General features: G+C 55.6%; 1 protein-coding gene across 4 annotated transcripts; it reads right to left on the bottom strand.

Moving 5' to 3' along the window:
• Positions 1-1470: 1470 nt before the first annotated feature.
• On the bottom strand, positions 1471-12283 carry STAC2 (SH3 and cysteine rich domain 2). 4 transcript variants are annotated; one of them, XM_087825614.1, is made up of 11 exons: positions 12194-12283; positions 5690-5996; positions 5240-5337; positions 4997-5087; positions 3855-3967; positions 3692-3764; positions 3536-3601; positions 2978-3086; positions 2558-2609; positions 2071-2208; positions 1471-1575 (listed from the first exon to the last, which is right to left on the bottom strand). In XM_087825614.1, exons 1-11 carry the CDS (start codon positions 12281-12283, stop codon positions 1471-1473), a joined length of 1242 nt encoding a protein of 413 aa, XP_087681740.1. The 4 variants fall into 4 exon arrangements, with proteins under 4 accessions (XP_087681740.1, XP_087681741.1, XP_087681742.1 ...); XM_087825615.1 differs by having other exon boundaries at positions 2978-3075; positions 3540-3601; XM_087825616.1 differs by having other exon boundaries at positions 2978-3075; positions 3540-3592.
• Positions 12284-19268: the final 6985 nt, after the last annotated feature.

Below are 19268 nucleotides of genomic sequence, written 5' to 3'. Positions count from 1 at the left end.
AGAAACATTTAATTAGAGTCTGGGGGCTCAGCAGTGCCCCAGCAGATGATCATGCAGCCTTATGTACAGTGGGCATTGGGCCGCCCCTGGGATATTGCTGAGGGGGCCTCATGGCAGCAAACAGGGCAGTGTGGCTTGAGTCCCCCTCTGCGAGGGGTGGGGGGGGAGTGGGGCAGGGGCCAGTGGATAGATGATGTGTCCCTCCCACTGCATGGGAGGGCATGACTGTGCCCAGGATGGGGGATGGCATCCACTGGCACGGTCAAGGGCACAAGAGGAGGCTCTGAGCTGAGGAAAGGAGGGAGGTTGGCACCCGAGAAATGCAAGGGAGGGGTTTTCTTTGTGTGTGTTCCCTCCCCCCAGGGTGCCTACTCCCTTTCTTTCCGGTGGCCAGACAACGATCCACCTTCCTTGTCTCTCATTCCCTCTTCCTCCGAGGGTTCTGTGTCCAGCACAAGGGAGCAAATGCAGCCAGAAAAGGGACCCCTTCAGCAGCAGCCCTGTCGCCTGCAGAGCTCAGAGAGAGGGTTGAGGAAGGGCCATTTGGAGGTGAGCCCTGAGGCTGGGGCTCCTGGGCCACCTGTCAAGGCTCACCTGGCTGTTGGTCGTGCTGCTGGGGGCTTTTAGAGTCCTGACAGTGAAATGGGGGCTGTTTTGACCAAGCATGAGCCAGTGTTTTTGTTCTCAATCAGGTTTCTGTGTTCAGATTGCTCTTGGGGGTCCTTCTCCCGTGGGGAAGGGTAGGGTGAGGCTGCTCTGTGGTGACTGTTCTACTCAAGGGAACAGTCTCTGATTTGCCACACACCCTCCCCAGACTTCAGCCCTCCCCTCCTCTGTCCGCCCAGGTTTCAAGTAATGGGAGAGATTCCCACAGAACTTTCCTGAGAATTGATGGAGTGACAGAGGCAGTGAGACCAGGAAGTGGACTCAGGACCCTCCCAGAGCCCTGAATCCCCTCCCAACCCAGGGCAAAGGGCTGGGAGATCGGGAAGGCACTCACTTCCAAAGGGGCAGCACAGCACGGTCACACACACAGACCAAGCAGAGGCTGTGGGGAGAGGGAGCTGTCAGTCATGCGAAGCTGGTACGGCATGAGCTGGTGTGGGCGCAGGGAGGCTCTCTGGAAGCAGCAGCAGGGAAGTTCCCCAAAGAATGCCTCTCGGGGCTAGACTCAGCATGGCCACCTGGCTAGGGGTGCCTGGGCACTGGGTGGCTTACCTGGAGCTTCCCCATTCCCTCCCACTTTCTGCTACCCCCCAACCCCAAGTCCCAGAGGAGCATGTCTCTCAGGACACGCTGGGACCCAAGAAATGAAACCTTCCTGAGTGCAGGAGCCTCCCAAGCCATGGTGAATGGCCCCTAGGAGAGAGGCAGAGGGAGGAAGAGTGTGAGCAGATGCCTGCTCCTCCGGGGACCAGAAGCAAGGGCCAGGCACAGGCAAGGGTGACATCTGGGTTCTCTTGGCTCCTCTCAGATCTCGGTCAGGGCGTCGGCTGGCACGAGGCCTCGCTTCTTGCCGCTGCTGACGCGGATGAAGCCGTCAGCATCCTTGCTCCTGCCCACGCCCACACAGATCTGAGCCAGAGAGACACGGAGCTAAGGCCTGGCAGTGCCTGCAGCCCTGGCCCTGAGTCCTGCTGATGGCTCCCCGGGGGCCCGCTCCAGGGAATGATGAAACCAGCATCAGATGTGGTTGCAGACCTCAGCTGGGGTGATAGGAGCAGATCCCATGAGGATGCAGGGTGCAGCAGCAGGACCAGGACATCAGCAGACACAGAGAAGCACTTTGGGGCTGACTTTTGAGATCAGCTGGTCCCATGTGGCCCCACTCCCATATCAGAGAGGGAAAAGAACTTGTCCAAGGTCACACAACAAGCCAGAGGTAGAACCAGCATTCAAACCCAAGCCTCTGGACTCCTAATCCAGTGCTCCTCTTCTCCTCAAAGCTGTCTCTAATGTAACTCAGCCCCCTGCCTGTGGCCACCAACCCCAGATCCCAGCAGGAGAGGACTAGAGGGCCTGCAGTCCCACCGCCTCTGACCCCTAATGGCTGCAGGGCCCCGCACGCACCTGGTTCTCCTTGAGGCTCATGTAGCCTTGTTCCTTATTCCCGGAGAAGGGCTGGCAGCAGCGCCAAACATTCTCGCCTGGCCTCACCCGCTGCACAAAATTGGCTGGGAAGAAGCCAACACGGTCGCCGATCTTGCCCTGGGGATGAGGCTGGCATGAGCACCAGCGCCACCCCTCACTGCTTTCTCTAGACCCAGTGCCCACTTAGAGATAATGCCAGGTTCTGGGTTCTCTGTGTTCAAGCCCCCAGTCACGTGGCTTCTGCATTGGAAAGGGCATTAGGTGGGCAGAGGGACAGGGCTGAGGCGGGGTTGGGGGGTCAAAGCAAGAGCAAGGTCTGAGGGTTGGTCCTAGGCTTGGCTAGGGCCAGTGGCTGGAGGAGGAATGGTCTTTGGGGCCTGGAGAAAAGGTGGGGCGGTGCCCATCGAGGGCAGGGGTTGGTGAGATGCCTATCAGGGCCCCTCCGCTTCCCACCCTGCCAGGTCACCTTCCACCAGTCCTCGTTAGAGTCGTCCACCAGCATGATCCGATCTCCAGGCCTGGGAGGAGAGAGCTGGGGCAGCATGTGGGGGCAGGATGGGCTCGCCCTCTCTGCATCCCAACAGTCCTGGGCCCCCAGATGCCCTGCAGGCCCCCTCAGCTGAAGGAGAATTCTTGATGCCCTCAGACGGAGGACACTGTGCCCACAGGGACAGCTGACATTCTCTAGGACAGAGCTGGGGCAAGAGGCAGGAGCCATGCCATCAGCACCAAATCCCTCTTGGACTCTGGGCTCAGCGGCCTCAAGTCTGCCAGGAGAAAGTTCCTGAAGGGCCCCTCACACTCATGTCCCAAGGCCTGGGAGCGCAGAGCCCTGAGGTTGGAGCCTGGTGGCCACCCGCCCGTGGGGTTGGGCACGAAGACTTACTGCAGAGCCAGGTCGTTGCTCTCCTGGGGTAGAAACTTGTAGAGTGCAACATAGGAGTACATGGGCCCCACGTCCTTCCGCAGGGGCTGTTTGGGGGGCTGTGGAAGAGCTGTGGGTCAGTGATGGGAGGGTGACACCCTCTTCACTCCACCTACTTGCCCTAACCTTGCTACCTGGGGGCTAAGAGGTGGGACACAATGCTCCTTCGTCAGGGATAAGGAGAGGTCAGCCTCTCCTATCTGCTGTGCTCACACACCCCAGGGAGGGACTGGACCAGGATGGAGAAGGGGGATACTCCACTGCCTGCTGCACCCTGAAACTGCCCACCCTTGGGGAACAGGAGTGGGTACAATAGGCATTGGGTCAGTGGTGGGAGGGGTAACACCCCTGCCCCCTGTGCCCACTCACCCTAGCATTGCCCGTCCCTGTAGACTGAGGATAAATGACGGAGCAGTGATACTCCCACTCACCCCGCTCTCACCCACCTGTGGGGCAGTGACAAGGAGAAGTGCCATCCCTTTCCCACCTGGCCTGCTGGGCCTTGGTGCCAGCATCAGCTCACCTGCTGTCCAGGGCTCTTCTCCTCTGGTCCTGACCCTTCGCTCTCTGCGGGAGCTGTGAATACTGTAGATGCCAGGGTGGGGCCAGGGTGTGAGGCAGGAGGAAGCCACCCCACTGTGTTCCCTTCCTCCCCTGGTCCCTACCCCCACTCACCATTGTCACCTGGGCCCTCCTCAGAGCTACGGACGCTGCTTTCTCCATCCTCAGTCAACTCTTCCCTCTCACTCTGGGGACAGACAGAGGGGAGAGTTCAGTCCCTGGACCCTCATCCTCAAAGACCCCTGCCCCCAAGGTTCCCCTTTGGTGCCCACCATACCAGGCTCCGTGTGGGGGACTCAGAGGTGCTGCTGAAGCTGGAGCGGTTCATCAGTGCCAAGGAGGTGCCATAGCGTAGGGTCTCGTAGATGGGGTCCACCTTCCAGCTGGCCCCTGCCAAGGATCCACCCTCAAGGCCAGGCACCCAGCTGCCAGCCTCGCTCAGCCCTGAAGCCCTGTATCGCAGCCCTGGCTGCCCCCCCCCTCAGCAAACTGGAGGCTGAGCTCCTGCCTCCCCTCATCTGCCCCACCAATTCTCCCTCATCATAGGGAGAGCTCCATGTCCCCCCATGGAGCCGATGCAGAAACCTGGGGCATCTTTGACCCCTCCCTCTCCTCACTGCCCGCATCAGTCCGTCACTTAGTCCTACCTCCCAATTGTTTCTAGAATCTGCCCACTTCTCTCCATCTCCACTGCTACCAGTCTGGTCCAAGCCACCAAACTCTCTCTTGGCAACCATCACAACCTTCCAACGGCTCTCTCTGCTTCCACTCCAGCCCCTCCAATCCACACAGAGCCAGAATGCTCTTGTAAAAGCACGAAGATTGTCCTTAGAATAAAGTCCAAAGAACGACCCTAAAATGGACCCCAAGACCCTGCACCCACGGTCCTGTCACACTCACTCTCACACCCTCAGTCCCAGCCATGTTGTCCTTCCTTTAACTGTCCCTCCTGCCTTGGGTCACCCCCTCTGCCCATACCAGTCTTCCCCAGATCCTCAGCGGACGAGCTCCCCACCCTTCTCGTCTCCGGGATGCCTTCCAGTCTCCGTGGTTGAGGACGGTGCCTGTTTCATTCCCCTCTATTCCCTACCCTTGTCTTAGGCATTCATCCGAATGGTGATTAATTGATTAATGGTGTGAGTATCCACTTCACGCCTAGCTCCCATACAGGCCATGAACTTCACCTTCTTCAGTGCTATGTCCCTGTGTCTGGCATGATGCCTGGCACTTAGTAGGTGCTTAATAAAGTTTTTGTTGAAGGATGAATGAATGAATGAATGAATGAACCCTACATTCAGGACAGGAGCACCCAGAGAAGGGAAGTGGTGGCAGTGCCAGTGTCCGCAGGTGCCCATATGAGGAATGCGTGGGTTTCTCATCACATCACAGTGGGATCAGGAGCAACAGGGGGATACTCACCAGTGGGTGGGGACTCTCTGCTTGTGGCACAGGCTGGTGGAGGCTCATGTACCAGGAGGGGGGAGCTGAAGTTGCGACGGAAGGAGGAAGACTGTGGCAAGAGGGAGCAGAGAGAAGGCATGAGGATGTCAGAGCCCATGGAGTACTTGGCCTTTCTCAACCCAACATGAGGAACCAGACTTCGGGGTACTCATTCCCCCACATGCCAGTCCCGGGAGCTCTCTGCCAGCCACCTCAACTCACTGTCTTGACTGGGCATTGCTGGTGGGAGATCTCCTCAGAGCACCAGAGGTGGACGCTGACTTTGCATGTCTTACACCGCAAGCCCTGCTTGGAGTTTCCTGGGAAGAATTTGGGTTCAGAGAGAGGTTGGTCAATAGAGGACACATCCATGGGCAATGGAGCAAAGGAGGCAGGTTAGGGGGTGGGGACAGAGCAGGGGGTTGGGCATCCTTATACCAGCCTCTGGGACAGTATCTACCCCTCATACATTCAGGGTGTGAACTGGCACTGAAGCCTGAGTTGTTGGCAAACATGGCAATACTGGGCAGCCATCCACCTCCAACAGTGCTCGTATGTCTGCCCAGGGTGAGGGGCACAGTTAGAACTGGGAGCCATGGATATCAGGAAGTTCCGTAGGCCAACTCCCCACACCCACCTTGGCCCATCCCCTTGCCCGCTTCAGGCACCTACCCACAATGAGCTGGTGGCACAGCTCACAGGGGCTGGCTCGCTTGAAGACATGTTCCTGGAAGCTGTGCAGCCTCACTGGTTTGAGTGATGCCAGGGGGCGTGGGACGGGGCAGGGGGATGGTGCTGGGGTGGGCAGGCCCCTATCTGTGGACGCCCGTGGTGGGGAGGAAGAGGGCAGCGGGGTTGGGGGCGTCAGCAGCACCTCGGTGGGGCACTTGAGCTCAGAGCCTGAGCGAAGGAAGAAGTTCTCCACACTCTTACTTCGAAGGATGGTCTTGAGGGAAAGAGAGCGCTTGAACCGCTGGAGCTGAAAGAGGAAGAGGGGCTGTGAGTGGAAGCCCCAGAGGATGCTGGCTCCCCTCCAGGATATCTCTGTTGGTCAGCGGCAGCCTGGAGACCAGGAGTGAGATGAAATACTAAGAGAAAGGCTGCCGAATTCTAGAAGGTGGGTCACAATCCCAGATACCTACAGTAACCTCCATGAGCAAAGGAGTTCTGGCTGGACAGGCATTAATCAGGAGTAGTGGGGACTGTGGCAAACTGAACAGCCAGGGAGCAGCTGCTGGTCTCCTCTAGCCAATTGAGGTTAGTCCGTATGGCCAGCCCATTATTGTCAGGTTTTTCAATTTTTCAAAAGAAATCTAGACTTTTATGTGAATTGAATAGAAAGAAATTTAAGAGGTTTCATTTTTTATCCTTTGCAGAAATAGCAGTATACTATTTTTTCTGTACCTTGCTTGTTTCACTTAACAGTAAATCTTGGAAATCATTCCATACCAATATATAAAGAGTTCCATCATTCTTTTTTATGGCTACACAGAGTTTCATTGTATGGGTATACCATTTACTTGAGTTAAAAAATACTTAGGGGGCCCGGCCAGCGTGGCTCAGCGGTTGAGCATTGACCTATGTACCAGGAGATCGCAGTTCGATTCCCAGTCAGGGCACATGCCCAGGTTTTGGACTCGATCCTCAGTAGGGGGCGTACAGGACACAGCTGATCAATGACTCTCTCATCATTGATGTTTCTCTCTCTCTCCCTCTCCCTTCCTCTCTCTGAAATCAGTAAAAGATACATTTTTTTAAAAAAGTACTTAGGGGATCGAACAAAACACACCAGGTCCCCAGTTTTTCACCTGTGTTCTTCAACAGGGTGGGAGTGGGGAAGTGGTCATCCTCACCCCTCCTCCTCAGGGCGGCTTTTCACTCTGAAACACCTCTCCAGCCCATCCCCTCCAACTGCCTTATCACCTGCACAGCCCTGCCCTAGTTCAGGCACCGGCACCCCCAGTCTGAGTCAGGGCCACAACCCCTTGCCTCCACCTGCTTCCATGCAGCTGCCAGAGAGGTGACCCCTGACCCTGCTAAAAACTTTTCATGGCTCCTCAGGACCCAGCCAAGGCCCTTGCCGCAGACACGAGACTCCACAAGTTGGCCGAATCTGCCTTTCCAACCCACGTCTTCCGCCTACAACCCAGACAGGAGGACTTCAACTTATCCATATTTTATGCCTCTGAGCTATTGACTTGTCTGTCCTCTCCTCTGCCTCCTCCAGTTAATACCCTCTACCCTTCAGGATTCCCAGTGACTCTTCCTCTCCCAGGAAGCTGTCTCTCCCTCAGAAATTCCATTTAGTGGAACCACTCCCTCCTCTGGGGCCCATTGTGCCCAATACTGACTTCCATTATAGCTCCAATCCGGTTTATGTGTCATTCTCTCCCAAGAGGCTGTGAGCTGAGGGCAGGGACAGTTGCTTCAATTCTTGACACAGGGCCTCCACACATAGTAGGTGCTCAGTCAATGTTTGTTGAATAAATGAGCAAGGGGTTGGAATCCTAAATGGAGCCCAGGTTTTGGAGTGTAGGGTGGATTCTGCAGGGAGGCCAGGGTTATTCCCACTGTTCACCCTAATATACCATTTTTGAGTCTGCCCAGAGTTAGGCCTGGAATCCTCTCTCTCTACCCAGGTCCTTGCCCCACTCCCCTCCAGTTGAGAGCCCTCTTACCCCTGCCCACTCCTTTCCATCAGTGATAGAAAATGGGGCCAGAAGCCCGGTTTCAGACAAGGAGACTTGGCCAGGGTTCCCAGCTGGCACACCAGGCAGCCTGTGTGCTATGGCGGCCAGCTTGGCAACCCTGCCAAGAGGATGGAAGTGGTGACCCCTCCAGCCCTGGGAGGTCAGCAGGCAGCAAGACGGGTGGGAGGAGCAGAGGGAGATGTTTGGGCACAAGGCAGGCCCGGTGTGCCAGTGCCAGCTGTGAAGCCAGCCTGGGGTGTCTGGCACACTGAATTGCCCAGCTCCTTCCAAATACAGCTTCCTGGACAGCACTGTGGGCTTCTTTGTGTGTCTATGAGAATAGGGGCCCCAGGCCCCAGATGCCTGCACGTTGAGGCAGAGGTGGAGGGCCAGAGGGAAAATTAATTAGAGCACAAATGTGTTCTATGGGCCAAATGTGGCTCTGGGGACTTTCCCAGGCCCAGAGAGGCAAATGAACCAACTACTGCCCAGGGGCCGTGGACATAGAGCACATGAGGTCTCTGGAAAGATATGCTGGGGGTGGGGGTGGGGGCAAAACTAAAACTAACCCTACTGTCTAAAGGTAAGTCACTTTACTGCCTCTCTCTAACCTGTTTCTCCACATCCAAGAGGAAAGAGGTAGGACTGCATGCTCTCTGAGCAATGCAAGGTTCTGGGTCCAAAAAGCAAAAACACAAACTTATGGATACAAAGAGGGGCCATCATTGTCAGTGGCCTAGAAGTGAGTTAGCACTTTATATGCAGCATCTCATTAATCCTGACACTACCCTCTGAGGTGGTGACAATTATCCCCACCATTCAGATGAGGAACTAAGGCTCATAGGGGTTAAGTCACTTACTCATCATGAGTCCTTAGCTGGTAAGCAGCAGAGCCAGGACTTGAACCGGTGGCTTTAGCTGTTGAGCGCAAGTGACCAGGAGCATCCTGCTGCTCTGCCTTGCCCTCCCCTCTGCCCCTCAGTTGCTCTATGGGCTTGTCTACCAGGTCAGTCATACAATTTAGGGTTAGAAGGGACTTGAAAGACTGGCTATCTAGAGCAGTCCCTACCTTATCACCCTGCACATCCCTTCAGAATGGTTGACTGTGTTAGTCACCTCTGTGATGGGAGGCACACCCTCTCTAGGGACAGTCATTCCATCTTTGGGCAGCTGTGATCACTGGAAAGTGCTTCCCTATATAGAGCTGAAACCTGCCTCCTGCAATTTTTGCCTATGGGCCCCTGTTCCTCCCTTGGCTCCAGAAAGGGTTACTCCCTCTTCCACATATCAGCCCTTCAGATATTTTAAGACATCAAGCATGTTTCCCCTCCCAAGGCCATTATTTTCATAGTAATCCTCACAGGATTACTGTAATACTCCCTATTCTCCAGCCTGTGCTCTTTCCTGGTGGCCTCCTGGCCTCAGAGACATGAACCAACTCTGCAGGGTTCCAGAGGCCTCTGGAACAAAATGTTCCCCAGCACCAGGGCAGCCCCAACTCTGCCTGAGACTCCCTGGCTCAGCGTGGGCCCCAGATATCACCTGAGGTGGCTGGCAGATGTGAAGGATGTGGTTGGAGGGCAGGAAGGGTCACCCCCTGATACATGGTTTGATGAGTGCCCACTCCAGAGACATCTGGCTTGGTTACGCAAACCTCATTTTGGCTCAGCCTGGCCAGGTATTCCCCTTCCTGGGACTCCTAATTCCCAGAGATGATCTTTCCCCGTCTCCCCACCAGCTATCTTTTCTTTGCTCCCACTGTCTCAGGATCCATTCCCTGGTACAGGGAGAAGTTGCCATGTACCCTGGTCAGCTGGGCCACTCGGATCCTATTCCAGCCCAGTGCACCAGGAACTTGTCTGGCTTGGATCCTGAACCACCAGGCCTATTCTTCTGAATCTACTCCCAGAGGCAGGGCCTGGCCTGCCTGCCTCCTTCCCACTTCCCCATACCCTAGATGGCCCCTTCTTTCCTTAATTCCCTACAGTACCCCATCACTTCCTGCCAGCTTCTGAAAGGTCACTAAGCAGCTGGCAGTGGGTGGTGGTGCACTTGGCACAAGCTGACTCAGATGCAGAGCAGGCATGGCAGGGTCTTCCTAAGGATGTCACCAAAGGGGGTGATGGCTGGCCCTATATGGCAGTATGGGATGGGGGACCCAGAAAAAGGTGATGCTGACACTAGGAAGGTGGCTGAGTAGCTTGGATGCAGGGGTGAGACCCAATCTGAATGTGGGCAGAAGGTTGGGTTTGGGCTGTCAAGAAATGCCCAGGGGGCCCCAAACACGGATATATAAGCCTGGAATGTTCGCTTTCACTGCCTGATGGGCACCAGCCCCCTCTATTGTACCTGCCTCAAACTGAGCTGAGTGGGCAGCAACCATCCCTCTTCCTTTCCTCTCCCCACTCCTACAGTCTGGAGACAGAAGTTTCTTCTGTCTGGCACAGAGGCGCCAGGTCCGACATGCACTCTTCCCCCTCCCCTGCTCCTGGGATACGCAGGGTAACGGCACTGGAGGGTCCTTGGGCTGGGAGGAGGGAGGTACAAACCTGTCAGGCACAGACCTCCCCCTCCCCACACAGCTGAGCTTGCAGCCTGCTGAGTGCTGAGGCAGCGCTGCCCAGGGCTCCCGCCTGCTGTCACCCCTGCAGGCCTGTGGAGAGCTCCTAAGGAAGGGGTAGAGCTGCCAGGCCTTGGTGTGGGAAGCAGGGCAGGGCCTGGGAGGCTCCCAAGGCCCTGGGAAGCGAGGAGGGGGATTGTGTGTGTCTGTCCAGGGTGACCAGAGGCAACTGAGATGGTCAAGGGCCTTGGAACTCGGGATGGGGCTCAGCTCCTGGGATCCTCTGCTTGAAAGAAGTTGTCACAAATTTTCCAAGCAATATCCTCCCACCTCCCACCCCAACACCTCTTTCCTTTCCCAGTAGATACTTGACTTTTCTGAGGGGGAGTTAATTTGTGCTCTGAGAGCCCAGGGTCTCATTCTCGGAAGGAGGCAGGAGAAGGTCAAGTGTATGCCTGAAGACTTGGACATGGAGACCCACTGGGTCCCCCTGGTTTAGGGCTGGGGAGCTTCCTGGGGTGCCTCAGCCAGACTCCACCCTGGTCCTACTCATCTTCCCCTGGTCACTCCCTTGATGACCTTGACCTTGAATTAACCTTATATCCTGTGGGGGTAGTCAAGACAGATGAGGAGGAAGATGGGCATTGGAGAGAACTAGAGATGAACTAGAGATACCCAGGGGGAGCCAAAGATCTCATCCATTTCTGGTCCTCACTGCCTCCTTTCTCATCAGGATAATGGGAGCAGGGTGGAAACAAAATACTCATGGAAGGGAGAAGGTGGGAGGGAGAGAGGAGGAGGTGTTGGCCTGAAGTCTGGAGAGGGGGTCGGGAGCACCCTTGACACTGAGCTTCTTCGCTCCCCATCCCCAGGCCGGCTCAGGTGGCTTCCCGCAGAACTTCTTGAGGTCAGTTGTGAGCACCTAGAACTTGGGGAGGGAGCAAACAGATGAGAGGTGGGAGGGGGGCGCGTTGAATGTGAGCGGCGCTCTCTCCCTCGCCTGGAGTCTGGGCTCCGCCTGACTTCGCTGGGGAATAATTTATTCATTGTGACTCCCGCAGGAGTAACAATCATACATAATTAGGGTTAATTATGACATTCATTAATTATGATGACTTCTCTTTTTGCTTTTTACCAGCCCTATCCTAACCCCCCCATCCCCAGCCCCCGTCGCGATCCCAGGGCGGGGGGTGGGGATGGGGGTGGGGGTGGAGCTGCCAGCCTTTCTGGTCTGGAGCCGCAACAACAGTCCCCGGGTCCCCGCCCGCGCCGGCCCGCGCTGCCGCAGCCCCCGGCGTGGACTCGGAAGCTGCGCACCCCAGGGCCGCGGCCTCACGTCCCCGACACTAACCCGGCTGGGAGCGGGGAATGCAGGACTGCGGCGGGTCAGAGAGAGACTCAGAGATAAACACATAGAGACGCCGAGAGAACGCGGGAGAGACGCACACAGAACAAGACAGGGACAGGTTGTAGAGACATTTCCAGAGACACAGGCAGAGAGGGGGCAGGCTGAGCGACACCCAGAGACCTGGCGGACACCACGGGGATGCGCCTCGCACGCACACCCGGGCGCGCACACCGGCCCGCACCGCTACACACGGCTACACACTCGCTCCGCCTCCGCCGAGCCGCTTCCCCCCGACAGAGCCGAGCGAGACCTCCCCGGAGGGTCCAGCGGCGCGTCCGCTCCTCGCGAGCGCAAGGGCGTGTCGTGCTTGTGCGACCCGGGCGCCTTGTGGCCCGTCGTCGCGAACCCGCTCCCCCCCCACCCCCGGGTTGCCGCGCGGAGCCTTAAGAATCACACCCGCCCCGATATGCTGACCCCAGGGCGCCCGAACCCGTAGTGACGACCGCGTCCGGAGCAGGGCGCCCGCGCCCGGGGCTCACCGGACACGGGGGGTCCAGGCCTCGCGCCCCCCGAGTTACCTTGGTTTCTTGGAGGACGGAGACGGTCCCCGGGGGGGTGTGGGTGGCCGCGTCATCCGGTTCGTTCTCCTTCTCGCTCATTTCGGTCATGGTTGGGGGAGAGGGGCAGACAGGGTGCGGAGACCCGACGGTCCGCCCGCTGCGGGCAGGCTGCGGGGGGCGGCCGCCTCTCCGGGACCCCGAAGCCCTTCTCGGAAGACTGCCACCCAATGAACCCCAGGAAAAACCCGCCCAGACAAAACAACCCCTCACTCCTGCGCGCGGGCGGAGAAAGTTCCCGGTTTGGCCGGTGAGGGGTGGTAATTACACGGAGCGACGGGAGCGGGACGACCCCGGGCGTGAGGACCGAGGGTCTGCGGAGGATGCTGCTCGGAGCCAGGGGAGGAGGGAGGTGGGGACGCGGGGACGAGCTGAGGGAGACAGCCACGGAGCTGTCCGCGTCCGGCCGTCTCCGCCGTCCTCTGCGCCCGCCCCCCATCCCCTCCCCCCCTCCCCCCGGGCCCCAGCCCCGCACCCCGAGGCCCCCTCCGCCCAGTCCTCGCCTCCCAACTTTGATTTAGGAGGTCGCGTGGTTCCTCCCGCTTCCCTCCGCCGCTCCCCCGCGCCGCTATGCAAATAAGGCTCTCAGCTATTGGCTACCGCGGCGGCAACGGGGGCGAACTGGGCGGAGCCTGGGGGGGCTCGACAACTTGGGGAGGGGTTTGGAAGGTCAAGAGGTGCAGGGGGCAGTTTTACATCCAAAAACCCGGAACGGGTGGCGTGACAAGGCTGGGGGATGACTCGGGAGATCCTGTTAGAGTGTGGGTGGGGTTGAGGGGAATAGAACCAGGTCGCATCTGCAGAAGGACAGCCGTGAGTGGGATTCGAATGAGAACTTCCCGATAGCGAAGTGGGGGAAGAAGGGGGGCCCTTCTGTCCCATTACCTGGATGTCTCTCTGCCCTGAAGAGGCTCTCTCCAAACATACCCACCTCTGGGCTATGAGGTAGGGATTTGCTCAAGCAGAGAAGGAACAACTTAACATCACGTGTCAAAGGCTAGGCCTGACAATTGCTCTTTTATGGATGGAAATCCGGGACATTGTGTCACTTTCCAGTCTTGTTGTCTGGACTTCAGCAGAATAGCGAGAAGTGGCCTCAGTCCCAGGGTCTAAGGTCCTAGAAACTTCTCCAAGACATGGCCCCTCCTATAGATCCTACCACAGACGGAGTTAGGTCAGGGGGTAGGGAACGGGGGAGGGGAAATCAGATTCTTGCTCTCCAACGCGTCCTCTGTCCCCTTGTCTGACGGTATCTCTTCTAATGCATGTGTTGTTTTTACCTGCCATTTCCCCAAGTCCCCCCTCTCCCCCCCATCACCTCTGGTCCCTGACCGAAAGGTCTAGCTTCATCTTTTGGCCCGTCCAAAGAAAGGTAGGTAGTTTGGGAGTTGAGAGACTTCTTTCCTGGGTGTGGGTGGAGAGACTTCTGGGTCTAAGTCTCCTTTCTCCTCATCTGCTCTGGGTGACAAGATGGGGGTTGGAGGGTACTCAAGAAGGTCCTGCCTTTATGCCAGCCCTAGAGGAGGGGCTGAACCCCGTGTCTGCCCATGCACATAGCCATCCATGCGATCTCTGTCCTCCCAAGGATGAGCTCACCATTGGAGGACCGCTCAGGTTACTGTGTCCAAGAATAGAGATTTATTTGCCAGTGGCAGAAGTAGGACAAGGGCAGACGTGAGGGTTTGTGACTGTGGGGGCTTAGTCGCCTCCCTCTCCAGACCCACCCACTGCAGCCACAGGCTCTCTGAGTGCTAGCTTTCCTGAAAGGAGCTTTAATAGAACTTGGCCTCAGCCTTCAAACCAGTCTCCCCAAGACCCATTCATTACCAGCCTTCTCCCAATCTCCTCTGAGGACTGCCCTCCTCCCTCTTGTCCAGCTCAGGTCATCCCCAAATCCCCTCCCCGGGCAGCTGAGATGTAGGAATGCTTGAAGCACCCTGAGATGGATGGACGGATCAGGCCCCACCCATCCATCCTGGGCTAGAGCAAACAGGGGCTTCTGCATTTAGAGACCTCCTGAGGGGAGGTGCCCCTGTTTCTCCCAAATAGCAGAAACTCTGGTTTCCTTAAAGTCCAGTTCCTGTGTAGTCACAAATTAACTGTGACCTTGGGTGAGTAACTAAACCCTTTAGAGCCTTGATTTCTTCATCAGCAAAATAGGCATAGTGCTGTCTCACTGTTAGGAGAATGAATGAGTTAGCCCAGGGAAGAAAGGCAGGGAAAATTAATTTTCTCCTTTCCCTCCTTTTTCCCCGGGATATTTGTCCCTTCCCAATGCTTTTCCTGAGATAGAGGGAAGAAACAGCTTCTTTCCCCACACTTTCCTGAGTCATTGGAACCTGTTATTTCATGGGGAAGTCAACCCAGAGAAAGATTCTGATGAGACATGGGGAAGAATTCCCAAGGGAATCAGTGGTACCAGTGACCAAGGAAAGCCAAGGAAAGTTGGTGGGTCCTGGGCCCATCTGGTCTCCACACCAGAAACCTGAGGTGGGGCAAATGTGGAGGAGGCTGGGGGCTGGATGCCATGACCTCTGGATGTCCTTTCTGGCAATATTTCAGAGAAGTCTTTTATAAACTAAGTCTGAGTCATTGTCTCAGTGCCAACAACTCCTACTGCAGTGGCTCAGAGACAGGGCAGGAGCAGCCGGACTAGCTTCTCCTGGAGAAGGAGGAACATTGTCCCATCTCAGATTCAGAGGCTGAAATGAGGAGTGGGCAGGACAAGGGCAGGGTGCCAGGAGAGGATAAGTGGCAGTCACACGCTCAAAAGAACTCTCTAGACGGGAATTCAAGATAGAACTACTGGAGTGCCTCTTACTAGGAATGCTCACGAATGAGAGTGGGCCCTGGGCTCTCAGGAGCCTAGGGACTGAGGGATGGACCAGGTGACCTAAAATCTGCATGGAGCACAATGGCCACCACATCCAGAGAAGCTGGTTCCCACCCCAGTCTGCCCTTCGTTTTCTGTTCTGCGACACTGGGCAGAGAGCTGTTTTCTGGAGGGACTTTAGTTTCCTTCTTTTTAGATTGGCAGAATTGGACTAGATTAGGTTGAAATGGAGAGTTGGATTAAAATGGGGCAATAATTGTATATCTCAGTGTTATTTAGAGGATTAGATGAGTTAATATATGTAAAGAACTGGAGAGAGTACATGCACAAAAAGTAATTATTGTTATGATTATGATTATTAAAAATTCTTAACCTCGGGCTTGCAGGTGAGCTTCAGGGAGTTCATGAACCCCTTGAAGCTGTGCAAGATGTTGTAGGGTAAGCACTTTCTGGGAGAGAGTCGGAGCTTTCATCTGCTCCTCAGAGAATCTAAGATCCCTCAAAGATGAAGAACCCCTGGCCTGGGTGACCCCCAGGGCCCTTCCACTAAGTGGCTGAGGTTCTCTGATGTGAGGGATTGCTACTCCTTCCACAAGAACTGACCTGTTTTCTCCCATAAACACCTTCAGCTCAAGCGCCTCCCACTGTGGTCTCTGCCCCCATGGGTTGCCAAGGACAGTCCAAGCGGAGAGCGTGAGTGGCTGGCCTTCCTCTCTAGATTTAGAATTGGCGCTCCTAGGGTGGGGAGTCCATCACTGTTGAGGTCAAGTCTGGGTTCTCATCTAGCTGGGGAGACGAAGAGGGCCCAGGGGGCTGGGGATGCAGAGAACACCATGAGTGACCTGGCCTTGTCTAGTCTTCCCCTTCCAGCCCACCCTGGGGCCCCAGGGGCAGATACCACTCTAATGAGCTAAGGTCCATGGCAGGCATCAGTAATTATGACTTTATGGAAATATAGAAGGCTCTTACGCAAGTGCCTGACACACTTCCCGGCTGTGGCATCTGGGACAGCCAGGTCCCCAGGGGTTGGAGGAGGGCCCCTCCACCCCCTGCTGCCACCAACCTCAGGAGCTCAGGACACTGGCATAAAGCCACCCTCCCACTGCTTGTAGCATTGTCCCTAATACTCCCTGGGTGAGCTGTTTCCTCTCTGTGCGCCCCAGGCTCCCTGGAGGGGAACAAAATGGGCTCCAGTGTATGCAATCCCTCCCCTGCCCCTGCCAAGCCCAGGAGACGGTTCTTGTGTGATGGGGACAGCGGGGTTGGAGATGTCTCCCTCTCCTCCATGAAGAGAACAGGATGTCCCCTACTATTCTGTTTCTTTTTCCCTTGAGGCTGGGGACATGGGGCTGATGGGAGCCATGGTGGGGTGGGTCAAAGCCGCTGGCTGCCCCTCCCCAGGCCTTGTGCCAGTTTGCCCACCACCCATCTCCAGTGCCTCTGATAGTGTCCCGAAGCCACTGCTTTCTCTCTCTAGTCCATTCCCCCTACCCACTCACAAAGCATCTGTTACCAAGGTAACAGCAATGCCATCAATTTGGGGTGAGAAGGGGGTGAAGCCCAGTGGACTGAGGGTGCTGTTAAGGGTTAGAATTTTGGAGAGATGAACACTGAGGGGCCCCAAACTATTAAAGGAGGATCCTTTTGCTGGAGAGGGGCTCTGGGCACAGACTGGGGTAGAGGCTGTTGCTGAGAGCTGGTGGGTAAGAGGGAAGATGAAGTCTAGAAGCAACTGGATCCTGGGTTAGAGGTGGGGGTGACTCTGGCTTAGCATGTGGGAGAAGCATGAAGGTGGTGATGCCAAAGAGATGTTGAGGCAGGGAGGGTGGGGCCTGCTTGTAACTCCTCCCTTGGGGTCCAGCTCTTAAACTCCTGGGGAGAGGTTTTCTTGGCTGGGAAAGTCTAGAGCCAGCTGAAGCAGCATGGGAGAGCCTGGGGCTGGCATGGGACCACACCGCCCCCTGCAGGCTGCACAGAATGCAACATGGGGTGTCCTGCCAGGGGGCGCCTTGTAGCCCAGCCTTTGAGGAGGGTCTACATTTGAGACTTCTAAACCATGATGTCCTCCTAAGTGCCTGGAGCGGTAACGAACATTGGGGAGTCTGATCCCTGCACTAGAGACCTTGCTGTGAATCCTGACCCAGAGAACGCAATGAGCAGACTTGGTGGTAGGGAGCCGTGGGGACAGGTTTGCTTCCAGCTGAGTTGACAGAGGCCATCGAGTGCACTGAGAGGTAGAAGGGCCAGAGTATTCTAGGCAGAGGGAACAGCCTGGGCAAAGGCACAGAGGTGTGAAACAGAACAGCTTGTTCTAGAAGCTGCAGGCAAACAAGAGAGAGGAGGAGTGGTGAGAGGGAAAGGCAGAAAAAGTGGACAAGTGGACTTCAATGTTGGGCCAGGAAGCTGAGTTTTCCTGTACAAGTGGCTTCTCAGACTCACTCACTGGAGCCCAGCTGAGCAATTCATCCGTGCCATGGAGGAGAGGGTGGGGATGGGGGAGAGAGGCAAAGTGGTTCACTCAGAACCTGAGAGGGTTTTAAAGACATCACTCTCCATTAAATGTCTGTGCAAGTCTTGCATTTGACTCCAAGAATATCCATGGTGGTTTTCCTACCAAAAAGCTATTTTAAGCACTAATCATTGTGTGCACTGATGCCCTGGAAGAGGGGCCATGGTTACCAGGGGTTTCCACAACCCAGCTTGAGGACAGTGCTGAGAACGATGGGGGTTCTCCAAGGAGGGATACAGTCATCCCTGTGCCTTAGGGAGAGCCCTCTGGTTCCCAAGGGCAGCAAATGGAAACAGCCCGAGTGGTGGGCCCTTAGGGTCCTCTAGACAAAGGCTTCACTGTGGGGCGGACAGGAAGGAGTCCTGTGTCTCAGCCTGGGTGGACAGCAGGCATGCAGGGCAGTGAGGTGACTCAGGTTCCAGCCCACTTCTTGCTAGCTGATAACCTTGGACAAGGTGTGTTCCTCTGTTTTCTACTCTAATCGGGGAGCCTCTTGCCTCCTAGGGTGGTTATAATGCACAATGGGACTGGGCTTTCTCCACTGGGATTGTGCACCGCTAAATCCTCAGGGCCAGCTGCTGCCCTTGCCTACAAGGCTTTTCCTCCTTCCTGAAGCTTCCACATGCTGCTCATCCCAAGGGGATTCCCAAGTCAAGCAGGACCCCTCTCATAGCTGCAGGTGATGAAACCACAAATCCTGTTTCCTGCCCCTGCCATTCCATCCTTAGCCTCCCCTCCCCCCATCTATCAAACCTGCAGCAGCCCAGCCACTATCATTCATGTAACCCACCATCAGGGCTCACAGCCCAGGAGTGGGACAGAAAGCAATTTTCTTCCCATTTTGCAGCTGGAAAGGTGGAAGCTCAAAAAGGCCCAAGGTCACTGTGATCATCAGAATCCAGTTCCTGGGTCTGATACTTCTTTGGGAGTTGTTGAATGAATGAGAAATCCTTCCCCCATCCGCCCTTCTTTCTTTGGGGGAGAAGTAGACCTCTTTCTTCAGCTCTCCAGGTTGGAATGTTGCCTGGAGACTCATTTTAAAATTCTATACTAAATTTATCAGGTAGAGTGAGGCATAGGACAGTATTTAAGAACAGGGACTGTGACTCAGATGGCCTGGGTTCAAACTCTGGCTCTTTCTCCTCTTAGCTGTGTGACCTTGAGATAGCTACTTAACCTCTCTGAGCCTCAGTTTCCCTATTGTATTATGGAAAAAATAGCATCCTCCTCAGAAGGTAGATTGTTTGAAAAGCACTGAAGATCTGTTTATTTGATAAACAGACCCCCCAATACTTACTTATAAGTGTTATGGAAATAAACCTATAAGTGCTAAATAAATAAACCTACAATGTACTAGGGACTAGGGATACATAGAAAAAAGGACACCCACATTTACTGAGGGCTCAACTATTATCTCACTCAGTGTCACTCTAGCCCTATGAGGTAAAGGTTCTCATCATTCTGTTTTTATAGTTGCAGCATGAGGCTCAGAAAGGTTAAGTTACTTGCCCAAAGCCACACAGCTGCACTTGAACTCAGTCTATCTTGACAAAAACATACCCTTGACCTCAACACTAGCAAGCCTCTCTTAGTTCCTACCTTCAAGGGACTTCCACTCTGACGGGAGGAAAAAATGAGGCAAAGTACACAAAGGATACACTGCACATCAGGTGACTGCTCTGAAAGAACTTGGT

This window comes from Miniopterus natalensis, chromosome 17 (genome assembly GCF_054644295.1).
Source record: "Miniopterus natalensis isolate mMinNat1 chromosome 17, mMinNat1.hap1, whole genome shotgun sequence".
Taxonomy (NCBI): Eukaryota; Metazoa; Chordata; class Mammalia; order Chiroptera; family Miniopteridae; genus Miniopterus; species Miniopterus natalensis.
The sequence above is the reverse complement of the archived record's forward strand: the minus strand, read 5'-3'. Positions and strand labels throughout refer to the sequence as shown.